General features: G+C 34.6%; 1 protein-coding gene across 1 annotated transcript in view; it reads left to right on the top strand.

Moving 5' to 3' along the window:
* The window catches only part of LOC143175065 (uncharacterized), a 98,655-nt gene that overhangs the window by 46,926 nt on the left and 34,342 nt on the right, over positions 1-17,387 (top strand). Inside the window, exon 3 of the mRNA XM_076372023.1 lies at positions 7,226-7,338. Within this exon, the coding sequence (XP_076228138.1) occupies positions 7,226-7,338 (113 nt within the window). The remainder of the gene's footprint in view (positions 1-7,225; positions 7,339-17,387) is intronic.

The raw sequence follows: 17,387 nt of genomic DNA, 5'->3' as shown, positions 1-17,387 counted from the left end.
GATCAATAAATCGTGGAACCGATGGCGAAATCTCCTGGCGTGGGCCAGGTCCTTTTTTTCGATTATACTTCGTTCAAGCACACGCGTGTACATTTTTCAATATCTGCCGAATCACTGGGAGTAATATAGTGAACTACTATACGATGTAATAGGAAGGGGCTCGAAATTTATGTCGCGCCCCTCGGATCGCACGCTCGAAACGGAATGGTAAAACATGTAAAGAAAACTTTGCTCTCGTCTTATACCGAGTTTAACGTCGGAAACGGAAGTTTTGCCTGGGAGTACGAAAAGTTTTGTTTAAAATTGATTTTTGACAGAAACGGGGGTAAAAACGAAGTTATATGATAGGAAAATTTTCTTTACGGATCTTTGCATTCTAAGGAATTTTTATAAGATTTATCAAACTTCTTTTAATTCATATGTAAAGGTATCTGTATAATGCGGGAAATGAGAACATAATTATAAACGAAGTAATAATAATATTTATTATTAGTTTATAATATTATTAGATTTACTGATATTATCACTCGATAGAATAATAGTCACTAACGAATCTCCTAATTTGACATTACATTGTAATCTAAATAAATTCTTTTCACAAATTCTATTAACAACTCAATCCAAACGTCTATAACAGTAACTAATGAAAAATCATTTTTAATTACTACTTCATTGCTTCGTAAAAATGAATGTTCAGAATAATCGAATTTATTTATGTTTATAATCCCCTAACTACATCCCGTCAAAAGTATCGGAACTTTTTCTTCGTCTCCCATCCTTAACCTCTTCAGGGCTGAATTTTTTTTTAGAACGTGCAAAAATGATCTTTGTTTTCCTTTGAATGCAATTTAGTTTCTACACATTGATACAAACTGAGCAATACGAAGACAGATGAAGACAGTAATGAAAATTATACGAAAATAAAGCAAATGTTCGTTCGATGAACTTTAATGTTAAACTAAAATCAAATGATACACACAGGTGCCAGTATCCTTGAAGAGGTTAGCTCACGGGAAATCGAATAGGAAGATTCTCATCGGAGACCGGCAGCGTCGTGACGTCGCAGAATTCTTGGCGGTTTCACGCGGCCGTTAATTCGACGGGGTTTCTTTCGCGTCTCGTTCATTTAGGCGTGTATGCAGCCGCACGTGCGACTGCGGTTGTAATCCGCAGTTCGTGCGCGAGCACTCTGCAGGAGAAACAGTTTCGCTACGTCTGGAACCTCGAATCGATATCTGTTCAGCCCTTGCTCCGACTATGAGTAGTGCGTTCAGTGGGTACTTTCTGTCACCTCTTTTTTTCCACCCGCGGGCGAACCGACGGTAAAAAAACACTGGTTGGTCTCGTTTTGCAGCTCTGTTCGTTGCCATTTTATTTAACTTTTTCTTGCTTCGATTTGTCGCTGAGTTTTTTCTGAACTCGATAAATTGCGTTTCCATTGCCTTTCTTTTTCAACCCTTGAGACCCTTTTTTCAACCTTTTTCAACCCTTGTAGACGAATGGCTTGTGACAATAAGTGATATATAATGACAGGATGATTTTACTTTGTACAATTGATATGAAAATGAAGATAAAATATTTATGAAAATTATTTCTTGATCCCGCTTTATAACTCTGCTACGTTGGTATTTTATTTATTTTTTCCTTCTTCACAGTTTGTTCCTTGCGTTCTTTCTGGAATCGATAAATTACTTTTCTGTTGCCTTCCTTTTTTAACCCTTGCAAGATCAATGGTTTGTGATAGTAAGTGATACGTGATTGCAGAGTCATTTTCATTTTTAATTGAATTAAATTTGTATACAAGTATTGAGATAGAAATGAACATAACATATTTATGAGAATTATTTCTTGGTCTCGTTATGCAGTTCCGTTCATAGTCGTTTTATTTGATTTTCTATTGCTGTAATTTGTCACTTAACTTTTTCTAGACTCGATAAATTGCTTTTCTATTACCTTCCTCTTTCAAGCCTCGGAAGACGAATGGTCTGGGTTAGTGAGTGACACGAGAATGCGAGACTATTTTGACTTTCAGTAGAATTTATTTTTTGCGAAAGTATCAAAACCGAGGAACATGTAAAACATTTATAAAATGTACTACTTGGGTTCATTATGCAACTCTTTTCACTTAACTTTAAAATTTTTAATTTTTGTTATTTATATGAGCGCATTTCTGGACTCAATAATTGATTTTTTTGTTCTTCTTTCTTCAATTCTTGAAGGACGGATAGTATGTAACAGTAAGCGATACACAAATAAAATTAAAAATGGATATGAAATTGAAAATCTGGAACTATTGATTTTAAAGTAAATTAAATAAAAGAATTTAAATTAGAGATACAAATCTCAAGAATCTATTTTTGTATTTTGTGAATAGTAAAAAAACCAGCATTTATATTCAGGGAATAAGTGAATTTAAAATAAATAAATATGACAGCAGTTGTGGTAGAACAGAAATCCCACCTTACATTCAGTATACAAGGGTTAGTTGTCAGTTAGTGTAATGTCAGAATGTCAGGTAAAAGACACTGCTGTGTCATGTTCAATTCATGGTAGAGTTTATTACCCATGCATTAGAATTTAATCAAATATAAAATATCGTCTGTTGATGATCTAAACTTCTGACTTTAATCAATTTCTTTCTGAAAGTGATAACATTAATTAACCAGCAGCTCAGCATTGTCGTTGGACTGTTAATGGAAAAAGTTAGCTACAAACTTCGCTGAAATTCTTTTCTAACGATGTAGAAAGGGTTGAAAGTTTTATGAACTTCTGGAAGAAATTTCTTTGGAAGTTGTAATTAACACAGATTCAGTAAATAATTGAATTTTTCCTTGATGTGTCTTTAAACGAGTAATGAAAATCTGTTACTTAAATTGAAAATGATTCTTCACGATAAACAGAGAAATCTGTACTTGAAATTCTTTTATTTGTAATAATCAAAGTTTTACTTCTTTTTAATTTGATGATTGAAGATCGAGAAATAAACATTTGATTATTCAATAATTTCTCTATCGATTAATATCTATTATATACGAACTAAAAATAGTTCATTACCCACTTTTTACCCTTAACATTTTTTTTACATTACTCCTTTACATTTACGGGTCATCAATTTACATATAAAAAATGATACCAGTGAATTCTAAAGGTATAAAATGAAAAAATACGACGGAAACCTACACAAAATTATAATCTTTCCTACATTTATCCTATTGAAACTACCAACAAAGGTAAAATAAATTTTTATTTTAACAATATATTAATTATAATATATTACAATACAGTAAATTTTACATAATAAATACAAATTTGTTTTACCTTAAAATATCATAATCCTTTAAAAATCGAATGTCGCATAAAAGTTCGCAATCTGCTCGTAACGCGCCTAAGTAATTAATTAGCATGGGTCAAAGCAACCGACTCCAACAGTCAGACTTCTGAGTCATCATTTTTCGTAAGTTTTACGACGGCGAACGCGTTAGACAGTTCGCCTAACCGTAATGTAATTCACGTGAGTGACAAATGGTGACGCGGCAAACGCGTTTTTCTACATCCATTCCGGTTACACGAGCGTGTTTGCGTTACGCAATCGTTCGCCGTCGAAATTACTTTTTCAGACGGCAGCGAAAGAGCCGTGGTACGTACAATAGGGATCGCTGCGCGCTCACCTTGTAATTTCGTAGCTGTAATTTTCGCGCGCCTCCTCTGCTGCGTCAGAAAAGCGATTTAAAAACCATTCGAATTCTTTTTCCATCTTTCGCGCCCACGACACACGGCGACTCACACAAAAGAATTCTGGCCTCGATTTCGCGGCGCAATTATTTCGAACTCGGAAAACGGTGAACATGGAACCATATATTTTCTCTGTGTTTTCCTGTGCAGTTTTTAGCTTAAAAAAGGTTGCAATTTTTATGTCGGGTGTTCCGATGCAGATTGTATCGCCTTTTGGTGTACACACTTGTGCCTCTTTGGTCATATAATTTTATAATTAAGATACATTCGTTACTTGCTTCGAAGAGTTTCTTTCCTTTTCCTTGATGTCTATAAAGAAATGGTTGTTCGTTGTATTGGACATTGAAAATTAGTGTAATACATTTTGTAACTAATTATTGTAATAATATAGATTTAGAAAAATTAACAAGAGAGTTTTAAATATTCAAAGTTTTCATATTTGCAGAGGATTTCAGTTAAGGAAGTATGTAACAAATAATTAGATTCAAATGAAATGAATTAAAATTTAAATAGAGTTATGAATGGGATATTATATAATGCATTATGGACAATATTGTTTCACTCGATAATGAAATTTATTACTTAAATATTAGTTTGTACAAAGAATCGATTCAAGTTCCACCTGTCTTAGAATACACTCGAACTTATCTGTGCACCACGCGTTGAAATCACCGAATACAGTCCATGAATATATTCATAAATTACTGAATTTAATGGAAATAAAATTTATAATGTAATGCGTATAAATATTATTGAAAATTAACCGCTCCTCGAAAGACATTATGTTGTCTTTAAAAATAGTTGAATACTTAAATACAGATAAACGTCGCTCACGAAAATGATGATAGTAGATAATAATAGATTATAATTGTCTATACTAAAGAAATTAAATAAAATTTCATTTTAATTCTATTAGAATTTCTTTCCTTCTAAAAATTAATACAAGCTTTACATAAAAGCTTATGCTTTAGAAAATTTTAAAAATATGTGTAGCTTATATAAGTCTAGTCTGTTATATAGTTGAAATTGCGCATGTAGAGCAGAGTGGCATTGGAAATTCGAACTGCGCACATCCAATGCCGATGACCTCCCATTGATCGAGGAAAACATTGTACCATGCAGATAGAGAAATGCGAAGTAGCCAGTTTTTCATCCAGGATAATATTTATGTACCTACTGCTTTGGGGAAATGTATTGCTATCAGTCCTTCGAGGTCAGTTTCTCCCGAACGTCTGTGCGCTTCGCATCAATGCCCAATTATTTGGAAAATTACTCATTTCTCTTCCAAGTTTTTAAACAGTTTTTTCGATTCGACTTTTATTATTAATCCGCAAAATGTTTAGTGCTCGTTACCTTATTATTGAAAAATTTGTTCAGCTTTGTATTTCTCTGCTTTTCGTGTATCTTTAATGAGCTCTTTCTCATATTTTTCTTTTCATTATTTATTAGTGTCTTACATTATTGTTCAACAATGTTCGACGAATTCAAGTGGAAGGTACGTTATTTAACATTATTCAAGAAATTTCAATAGAATTGTTACTAAATTTGATTAAAATATGATTAAAATATCAAGTAATACTTATATTTTGAAATATTTTATTAAATGTATATAGTAAATATTTAAAAGTTTTTTTTATTAATAAATTACTGTGTCACTTTAATTTAATTAAAGGAATGTTAATTCAAAGCTGTAATTTTATACGTTTCAAAAACTTTCGGTAAACGTATTAAACATAGAAATATTTTACTAAATGTGTGTGATGGATATCCTAATATTTTCATTATTTTAATAATATTCACAAATAAATTAGCATGTCCCGATTTTAATTAAAAATATTTAATATGTATTAAAGTATTAAAGTTTAAAATACACCAAATATTACGTCCTGTACGGCGACTACCAGTTGCGTACGCATAGCGATGTTGCCTCTGTGTCACGGTGATTTCGAAATTAGGTAATTAATTTAGCGGTCTGTCGTGGCCACGCTTTCCAGATGACAACGGTCGTCTCTTGGTCCCTGCACGCACCTCAATCCCTTGATCGCTTCAAGTGTTGGCCACCTAGTTGCGTAATGCACATACACATTTTGAATAATGTCATTAAGCGCAGGGACGCTACATAATCGTTGACACGTGGGCACGCAAGTTACGAGGACACAACAGTTTATCGATTTTGGTCTCCCTTTTTACGCTCCGCAAGATATTTCGAGCGATTAATTCTGTCCCTACGCGTCGCTTTTCTTTCGGTCGAGCGCCCTTTTATTTTACAATGAACACCCACTCGTTGCTCATTTCAGAGATCTCGGGAAATATCCGCTTTTCTTATTTGATGAAATTCATAGATAGATGGTTATAAAATCCATTTTATCTATAAAATTATTCACTCATGCGATGAAACTTTCCTCAAATATTCCATGCATCATCTTAAATGTAAAATGTGATATTTATTTGGCTACATGATTTTTGGATTTGTAGCGTATTTGGCTGAGCAAATTACAATAATGTGTCACAATAAAATACTTTTGAATAAATTGAACAACTTTACAAAGAAAATAATTAGATAATTTCTGATATGATTGAAGTATGCTAATAGAACTTTTAACAAATTATGTCGTTATTTTCTTATTTTACATATTAAAACAATAGAAAATAATTTAAAAAAATTAAACTAAGCTATATAAAATACTATGAGAACACCCTATGTTACATTCCATAAAAATTACAGAAAAATGTAAAAACAATACCCTGCCGTCCTAATTTTAGTAACTGAAAGTTAAGTAACTATTCTATAATAATAAAAATATTTACCAACTATGCACGCAAAATTGGATATAACAAAAAAGTGATTATTCTTGCCAATTTTTAAATCCTCCTTTCAAAGAAAAACCTCGTAACACTAAAACTACCGGACAGATCCAATTGACCCACTTCAGAATGTTTATTTCGCAAGCATTTAAATTTCAAACTTGTTTTTAGGGACGGTTTTTAATTCAATAGTCATTTGTACAGATACAAGATTAGAAGACCCTTCGAATTTCAAGAAACATATTATCTTAGTTTTGATAAATAATTGGGACTAAGTCATTCCAATTGCTCATTAATTTTAGTGTTAAACATTTTTTAACATAGGCCCTTTTTATAACAATTTCAACATAGTGCAACTTTTCAAGTGTGGCAAAGTTGAACGATAATCTCTCTTACGAGGATGACTCGCGAAGAACCGAGACGTGCTCAACCCTGTTGCGTTAGCCTCATCGTCACGGGCGCGCGTGAGAATTATCGATCGTTATCGAGCGTCGCCCGAGGCGGGCACGAAGATCGCGCGCCGCTTCCTGTTGCGCTCTTTCACGGGGGATAATTGACGCGGCTCCTATTATTCTTATTGTCGCAGCTCCCCGCGGACTTTATTCACCTAGGACAGCGGCTGGTACAATGGCCGCGGTCGGTCTGATCGCAAGCTTACTCACCCGGGACAATCTTCCTCTTTTTGCAGAAGCCGAATGCTGCGTTGGCGAAGCTGCCGGAGAGGCGTGCTGGGAACCTTGTTACTGCGTCCTGCTGCAAGATGAACAGACCCTCACGGCTTACAGGAGCGAAGACATGGCCGTGAGTAGAGATCCTTTCTCTCGATTCTTTATTTCTACCCCTCTCTTGCGGCGCAACGCGGAAAGCCTCCCCAATTTGCTTGGATAAACCGGTAGACCCGTCTTTTTATCGGACAAAGCGTACCCATAGGAAATTATGTTAACGCGCCGACTGCCGTGTCAGTTGTGTAACGTAGTAACACGGTAAGACACGCTATAAGAGATACGTTCCGAGTAGTACGAAACGGAAGGTTCGAATTAAGTAAATATTATTTCTAACCCCTTGCCCTTCTTTCTTGACTATGATCGATACACCTACTTGGCTGTTAATAATTTATTAAAAACAGACATGAATTCTGTGCATATTCTATATCTATGTTTGTTCTGAACTATACTAATTGATAACAGAAGAGTAATATTCAATCTGTATTCAGAGTAATTGAGTAATATTAATGTTTGCGAAATTCTGTTTAAAATCATCGCCACGAGTCTGACACGTCATTATAAATCAAGGGGTTGACTGTAGATTGATGAAGTATATTCTTTTCGGTATATTTTTTCGTTTTATATTAACGCTATGAATGAAACGTAAACCTCGGCACTTTTCTTTTTAAATTGATGGTGGGTAAATATGTAAATAAATCAGACTGCATAACAGTGTAATACAGGAAACTACACAATTAATAGATATGAGTTTCACTTTAAAAAATTAGCAACGTGATTAACATTACAATTACTATGATTAATAATTAATAATATTTTATATTATTACTATTGTTGTAATATTAATATTCATTTAATTTAAAACTATTTTTCTTCCATAATCCAGAAATAGAAGTTAAACCACTCTAATTCGGAACTACTTATTTCTTTCTATCTATAACAGGTTCAAAGATATGGTTGCGCCTAGTTACGCGAGACACCCTGTACATACAACACCAGTGCGTTTAGTGTTAAGTTCATTCCGAAGATAACGTTGTAACACGTTACGGTTGCATTTCATTGGAAGTACCGGCCGACTTGGCGAGTTGCTGGCTATCGACGTTTCTACGCGTGCAGCGAAATCCCACGTTTTATCGCGTTTACACGCGCACAATGCTCTTGGAGCGAAGTCGAAAGGGGCCCGAGAGTTGTTTGATCGTACGGTTGAAATGGCAAAGGGGCGCCTAGCCTCTAATTCGATTAGAAAGTTTATACCCCTTCGGCAGACGTTTGTATACCCAAACGCTTTCAAGACTTTAGACTTCTGACCGAAACTACGGCTGCTGTAAATATCTGCTGAGATTATGGGTGAAGCGTGTCTGCGGGTGCGTTCCTGCTGACGATTGATGCTCCGACGAAAGCTGGTCGCTAAAAACTATGAGGGTTGCAGGCACGCGTTTCCCCACTAATGTCAATGGGGTTAGACATGAATCTGGTGTGTTTTGTGAAAGACAGTGTTTTTTTTTTTGGTAATCTTTCTTTTTACATTGGCAAATAATTGGAATTATTTTTGTTGCATCTGAATTGTGAATGTTATTGTTTTAGTAATGTTAGCGTGATATTTTAATAAATTCTATTTACTTAAAATTATTGTCTTAACAATATTGTTAAAATGTTCATTTCACCCTTTGCACTCGATCTATTTTCAATGTTGTTGAGTGTAAACTTGTATTTATTTTTAGGGAGATGAATGGAAGTAATTTACAGCAATAGATTTCAACGTTTCATATTTATTTTTTTTTATTATTATTATATTAGGATTTAATTTTTATAATCTTTTGAAGTGTGCTACTTTTTAAAGTATCATAAATAAAGTATAACAAATGAATATTGTCATCTCCAGCATGACATACGCGTACAAAGGGTTCATTTTGAGAAGATAGAATTTTGTGTAGCGTAAAGAAAGTCATGAGAATACTTTTTCATAGCTTCCAAAGTATTTCCTTTCCCAAAATATATGATGTATCTTTTGCGGTCGAGATGCGACTTACGATCACCATTTGACTTGATGTAGTGAAACAATAAAGTTCCATATTCGATAGCAAAATTCGTATAATGCAATTATAAATGAAATGGTGAAATAGTATCATTCTATCCCTTTGTTCGTATATTATATACATTTGTGTTATTTGTGACAAGAATCATTAACATTTCATTAGAAAATGTTGAATATATCTGGCGAAAAAAGCTTCCTAGTGCAAACGGTTAATAAGTTTCTGTCTAAATTTTCTCTCTAATTTTTCTCGCAATTGAACTCATCAAAATTGCATTAGAAATACACCCATCCCACGAGACATCTGTTCGGCCAGTGTGAAGGGATTAATCAAATTCCAAACCGTCTGAACCGTCTCGATATCTTCCGAAAGAACGGTGCCTGGAAGCCACCAATGAACCACGAGTCATCGATTTTCTACTTGTGTTCACGCGCTCGAGGGGACTGCCGCTTGACATTGAACGTTTACCTTATAGCACCGGGTGCACCGCGAACCATTGCACTCCGCGGAATGTAGCACGGTTCGCTGCGGATCGGAACGAAAGAAACTCAATCGAAGTTTCACCGTGAACTTTTGCTGGGAGTCGCTCCCTATCGCCGAGCTCGTTGGGGTTCCCACCGAAAAGCTTGCTTAACTAATAACTTTTAGAGACTCATCCTCTTTCGTCCTCTGCCCCTCGCCCACCTGTTTCTCCTTCTTCTTTCTCTCGGTATTACCTGCCTGCCAGTTTATGAACTACGAAATGACGAGGTTATAAAAGTCTATGGTGTCTTTCTCGTGATCGATATTCTCCGTGAGAATAAACAGCCAGAACAGGGGAGAAAAGTTTCAAACGTAGTCACATCGGGACGCAATTTTGTCGATTTCAAATTCATGTAGGTCTGGAAACTGTAAGAGCTTCGTTCATGAATTATTTTGCAGGTTAAAACGTTTTTTATGCTTTGGTCACGTTTGAGTTTCATATTGCTACGAAATACGATTGTTGTTTTTTGTTTTATGGAGATAGATATTCTTTGATAAGTATTTATGGATACGAATACAAAACGCTGGACTATTTTCATTTGATTTCGACACTGCGCGAGCAGCTTTTCTGAGTGATATATAATGGAAATATTTTCATTGAGATATTTTCGTTAGAATTTTTTAGTATAAGCATTATTTTTATAAAAATTTATTTTGACATTTGTGAAATGCTACGTTTATGAATGGTGCAATCAATTCTCGGATACAGATTGAAATACTAAGTTTAAATAATGTTTGTATGATTATGTATACAAAAGAATTTCTTTATAATTCTATTATAAATTCCTTAAATTCTTTCGAAACGATGCAGTTTGCTCGTTCCGTTAATAGTAAAAGTTAAATTCATAAAGCAGTAGTAAATTACTTATTGTTATGACTAATAAATAAATTTAAATTAAGCTACATAAATTTCAATTGTGATATCATTTCTGTTGGACTGATAACTTCGGATTTATCCATTTATTAAAATGTTTCCGTTTGCATAAAAACTCTGTGATATTTAAAGACGGCTGATGTCGAAGGGACCTTTTTACCCCCAGTGATATTCTGTGCGTCTTACAAATATCCGTCCGTTGACACGTTTAATTCGCCGGCTTCCATTTGCCTTGCTATTTTACTCGTGAAACCGTGGCGCTCTCGGGTCGTGCATAGTTGCCCGTGAAACGAACGAACGTAGAAAGCTCGAGGACGACGAAGATTTCTTGTTCCGGATCCATTTTGGTCGGCCGTAAGATCCCCTAAGTATACCAGGCGTCGTTGTCCCACGACTTGGACTTCTTTTTCCCGGTCCACGAAAGCGCCGGGATCGTGAATTCTACTTATTACATTGCTCGAAAAGCAAATCCTCCGGTCGGGATTGGCTAATTTTAAGACTTTTAGTGTGTGCAATTATCCCCGCGTGAAAGAGTTACCGTGTGCCATCGTCGTAAATAATGAATGTCCAATTTAGTTGGACTTTTAATGATTAAAGACTATAAAGTGAAATATATATTCGTTAATTAATGGCAACTAGAAACGAAATTTTGAATTCAACCAATGCGTAATCGTGAATCAAAATTAAAATAATTAAGTATTGAATGGGCTCATCAGTTATTTAATTTTGGTAATTACCGCAAATGGAAAATTCGATTGAAATATTCTTTTCATTTCGTTGGGAGAATGAAAAAATCATTGTTTATACAGGAAATAATTTATTGGTAATAATTGTAAATGTAGATATGTTGTGTAGAGCAGTTGATTATTGTTTTTTAAGCTGTTTCCTTCCTAAACTTGAGGATTCGACTGATAGAATAAAACTGTTTTGTGTAGAAGTAAAATAAGGTAATTTGAAAATCAATTGATGTTTTCATTGCATAAGATAGGATAAAGATAAGCACCTGTAGTAATTCTTTGCAATAAGACACATCAAAAACAAACAATATACTACAATCTTCTTGAATTAATCTTTAATTCCAAGAAATTCTATTTCGAAAGCTCATCAGTCACGTCTACAATTAAGCAATACTCATTTACTCAGTCTATTTATCACTCATCAATAAACTCTCGAACTTCTTTTAACCTAAACCCAATAACCTTTTAAACTCCAATTCCTCCAAACCAAACGCTAAAATAAAATACCCTACTCTATTTCGGATACACTCTATCACAAGTAAACATCCCACCAGACATACCATTCATCCTTGCCAACATATGAAATATACACAGAAATCTGTTCAAAATATCTTGTACAGCTACGAGCATCCAGTTTTCTCGTTTTCTGAACAAAGTTCAATTACATAAAAAGTATAAGTGATAGAAAAAAATGCTTCAGACAAAAATTATAAGGTATACTGCTAGGCATATGGTGATATACCTTTTTTTACATTACAAGGATAGGGGTTTACATTAGAGGTTCACCGTTTTGTAAGCTGATATCAACTACTGGATACTTTACCTTTCGATCCTAATGTTGTATAAATAGAGAAATGAAATTTATTTGCACAAAATTATGTGAAATCAGATCTACATGCTTTGGAGAATATTTTCCATTGTTCAAAATCTGTATAAATATATTCAACAATGAATACAAGGTAAAAATCGAAATACCTGGGAAGCCCGGAATGCCCGTAGGGCAATCTTTGAGCGTGATAAACGGTGATTCTTCATTCATTTTCGAAATAAAAATCATTTTCTATAGCAGGGACTACGCAGCAACAAATTGGTAACCTTCAATTTTTCTTATGCGAATAGTCGATGTTTTGGGTTTCGTCCGCAGACGGCCCCACTGTGTGGCGTCTTCGTGAGGCGGAGTCGCAGGAAACCGGTGAACACTGCATTGACCCAGAAGCGGTTTATTCCGTGTATCCGGCTCCCGCGAATCCGCAGCGTCCATATTTCTGAAAGTACTCGTGTTTCCTCGATCCGGGGGGTTAGTTTCTGGTAGGCAACACGGGCTCCGTCCGCCGTGTAAGTGGTAGCCATTACGCGTTTAAAGGCCGGCTACAAATCCCGTCGAATCTGGCTACGGAAACCCCGCGTCTCGCCACTCGTGTTTCGCATGAGAGGACTCCTTGAATTTATTCGTACGCCTCACTAACCCCCTCCCCTCCTCGCCTCTCTCTCCTTCCCCTACCCGCATAATAACCATCCATGGACCCGACTCGAGTGCTTTTTCTACCCCGTGCGCCGGTGAAAGAGAAATTTTCCTCATTATGGTATCAATGACGAATCTCGAAGCGGAGACGAATCGGCCATCTGAAATCTCTCTCTCTCTCCCTCTCCCTCTCTGCCCCCCCTCTCTCTGCCCCCCTCTCTCTCTCTCCCTCTCTCTCTCTCTCTCTCTCTCTCTCTCTTTCATTCCGTTCATCAGTTTCCTTGAATGAAACGAATGTTTCTTTGGTAAACGGAAACTGTCCCACAATGGGACTTTAAGGGTCGTCGATATCTTCGGGGCGATCGGCTATGATCGAGGGACGATCGTGATAAATAGCTCCGCGGAACAAAGGGATTCCTTCCACGGTTGAACAGAAATTATATAATGATTCAATTCTATTGTCCGAGAACGCAAAATTAAATGACATCTCTCGGAGGGTGGGGGAGGGTAATTATTTTTCTTGGTCAAATCCGAGGAAATCGACAATTAGAGTTTCCTAGAGAATTTTTGTTCTCGTTACTGTTACTGCGAGTAATAGTTAATAATGATTATATGAGTTTTTAATCATTATTTAATTAATAGTAATTAATGCATAATAGATTATATTAAATTAGATTGAAAAAAGATTGTAAGCATATTTCGATAATGGGACTGTTTTAATGGCAGAATATTTTAAAGTATCTCAGGGACATAAAGGATTATCTTGTTATTTCTCGTTGGGAGTTTTTGTATGCGAAACAGAAATGTGATTTATAAAAACTCTAATGATGGCGTACAAATTTCAGAACATGATAATCTTCACAAGGCACCGTTTCTTGACAATTGTTGGATCTACATTTCTGAGCGTGTATAAACGAAACCACATCGAGTGAATATTTCCGCCGAGTTGTAGAAGATAATTCGTTCCACTTGCATACGCGAAAAAGTTCACTATGTCAACAGGCTCGGGAGCTTGAATAAATTTGAATAATTTAAAAGTACAATTAGTTTCTCTGTACTGTGACGTTTGCTTCGAATATCCCTCGAGGTATTCTGTTTCTATTATTAATTTTACTGACCGCAATTTTGTTTCTCATTATTGAAATGAATATGTTGTATATATTGTATTATATTATTATATTAAATATTATCATAATATATTGCAACTAATGTCTTCGTTAAATTTGACTAATTTCTTAATAAAATTGTTGTATCCTTAATGTTCTTTTTTCCCCATAGTATTTATTCGGAACTTACTTGATAAAAATAAAGGTAAAATACTCAATGTTAATACTATAATTATACATCGAACACAACAGAATTCCTGTTATAACTGAAACTCTGCTTAATTTTCATTTTCACAAATTTCCATCTATAATCGTGAATTCACATAAACAGCAATCCATTTACTAATTCAATTTCCACAAAAACCATACGTGAAAAAATCACCTCCCAAAACACTCAACTCAATTTCAGTAAATACGACGTACATGTATCTTCTATAAACAAAAGAAACACTACTCAACAATATTTACCGAGTCAGCGCGACAAATAAACATTGACCTTCACCGACGTTCGTATCCAAACGTTTACTCTGTTATCGTCATCGATTGTCCCCTTCATTGATCGCCAGTTTTCCTGTGATTTTTCGAATGTCTCGCAGCTTTCTAGTAATTCGACGCCCTCGTGCGCAACGGTTGAGCTCCGTGTTATTACTAAATCAAGACCGGCGGCAGCCCTCTTCCACCCTGTGCCGACTCCACGTCCTTTTCTCCTTCCGTGTAATCACATTCGAGGGGTCTAGGAACACGAGACCCTTCGTTACCCGACACTGAACCGCCCCGAAGGAATAGGGTTAACGGCCGTCGCGCTTTTTCTTCTTCCTCTCAAACAATTCCTCACCCGTTCGTTCCGGATAGGATTTACCCGGCAAGTAGAAAACACCCGTGTACGATCAGCCTCACTGTTATGTCGCTGAACGTGGCACATCCCATTGTGTGTTCAGAGAATGACATGTTTCACTCTCGCACCCGACAGTTCTCAGTTAACCTTTAACACTAACCGTGCCGACACTTTTCTTACTATAACCAGTCGAATAACTGACTACAAAATAAAGGTAAATAAGTTCGGTGACAAACTTTTTTTTAATGAGAATAGAAACGGAAGGAAAGACAAGAATTGAAATTAATCAGGAGATATACGTATTGATAAAAAGTTAAATGAACGAAAAAAAAAGCAGGATTTGAAATGAAATTTTAAAACCGATCATTGGACCTGTTCACGGTACGGTTAGTATTAATTATGGACGTGAATTTAACCTTTAAGTATGGAAGTCTGAAAATTAGCAATTAATATTAAATATTCTCGTTTGTAGCAACCAATATACCAATTTATTGTATTTATTTGGTTTTACTTATTTAAATACCTCTATATAGCATAAGTGTCAACCATATAACGAAAAATTCATAACGTTCTTACCTAAAGGTTAATACTTTAACCATCATGTTATCTAAATTCGAGTAACATAATAATTCTCTGTACAAACTTAGAAATCCATTTTCTTAGCGACGTATTGAACTGGATTTTGTTTGTATGTTAATTGTATATCTACCAAAGTATAGTATTTGGATTATAACTAGATTCGAAGTTTAATGATTCTAGAAATGATTTGCGAAAACATTAATTTCGTAGAATTTTAGTAAATTAATACTTTATCTATTTATATACTAAATCTAACAGTTTTAAAATTGATCGAGTTTCATTATTTCTATTGGCTATGCATTTAGCTTATTTTGCCGATTATAATGAAATTTCAAGGTTCATGTTTTTGGAAATGATTTGTGAAAACAATAATTTCGTAAAGCCTGATAAAGTAATTTGATATTAGTTTATTGTATATTATCAGCTAGAGTTCGTTTAATCGCACATTTATGCAAATTTCATTTAGATTAATGGATTTTCCACTGTGCTTTCGTTCGCAAATAATTTTGGATGAAATGCTGATGAAAACATGAGTCTTCACACCTTTCCCTGTGGATGACTCATTCGCTATGCACTTCCAAAGTGCAAAGTGTAAATTCAGTGCAATATATTTCACGTGTCGCGATCTGCCTCGCTTGAGTAAATCAAACGAAATAGCTGAATGCAACGGTGTTAACAAAGTTTATTTATGTTACGGCGGAAATATATTTCCTTGGAATTATAATTGTATGATGTTTATGGTAACGTGGGTGTTTGTACTTCACTGCTTTTGGGAATTTATGGGCGTACGTATTCTTCAGTTGTCCATAATTGAGAAATATTTAATAATTAGTGAATAGGAGAAATAATACTGAAGTTAAAGTCCCAAACTTCATTTATATAAAGTATGGAGTCAAAGTTATGTAATTTAAATAAAATTATACTATAAAAGTTGTATAGTCGGGTCCAGATTTCATGTTCATAGTGAATATGTGTGGCAGTGCTGGGTATTATCGGAATAAAATCTTATTATACATATATTACAAATTACTTTAATGTATTTCCTTTCCAAAGTTAAATAAATCCAATCAAAACAGCTTAATAAATAATAGAATTTCTAACTTAATATTATACTTCCTTTATAACGCAGCAATTTGTGAACTAATATTCAGGAACATAAATTTAATTTACTCATGAGAACCGACTATATTCATTTTCTCTAATAATTGTTATATAAAATGGAAAGAAATTAATAACTTAGTAAAAGGTTCATAAAGTGTTCATTTCAAAGTGCTTTACTCGGTTAGAAGTATAAGAAACGCGTATCCGAGGTACGGTTTATTAATATTTATAGAATTAGTTATGGCTCCTATTATATGGTTAACCGTAGCAAGCAATAATTAAATTGTTTCACCGTGATTTTGTAGTTTGTAATAAAGTCTCTTCGATCGCACCCTTCTAAATTTGATAATTTATAGATCAACGAGATTGATATACTAACAAATGATCTTTTCCATTGACTTCGCCTGTTTCGAATTGAATTCTTTGCTCTGTGATTTTTGTCAGAATTGTGCTCGATGAAACCACTTTGTTGTTAATAGTTTACTAGAAAAAGAAAAGAATCCCATATTCATTCTATGCCCAGATTTCTTCTAAAATTCACAGATTCCTGAAGTATGGGTCAAATGTTGAACTCTGATGAGTCGCTAAAAATGTTAAACTATAGTTTAAATAAAAAGACTGTTCAAAAACGAGTCTCAATGTATACAAATTTAGGAAACACTGTTTCAAAACATACCAATTAATAATAAGAAAAATAATATTCAATTTGAACACAAAAAAATCGAATGATATTTATATTTGTTAAACTGCATTTGAAATATTCACCATGAGTCTGATGTATTACATTTTAACTCTTTACACCCGACAGTTCCATCTAAGTAGACATCGCACAAGTAACAAAACTAGAGACTAAAAGTTTCATTTAATATAATAAGTAAC

The sequence above is a fragment of the Nomia melanderi genome, chromosome 11, assembly GCF_051020985.1.
Source record: "Nomia melanderi isolate GNS246 chromosome 11, iyNomMela1, whole genome shotgun sequence".
Classification (NCBI taxonomy): domain Eukaryota; kingdom Metazoa; phylum Arthropoda; class Insecta; order Hymenoptera; family Halictidae; genus Nomia; species Nomia melanderi.
Note: the sequence above shows the minus strand (reverse complement) of the source record. Positions and strands in the feature narration are given on the sequence as shown.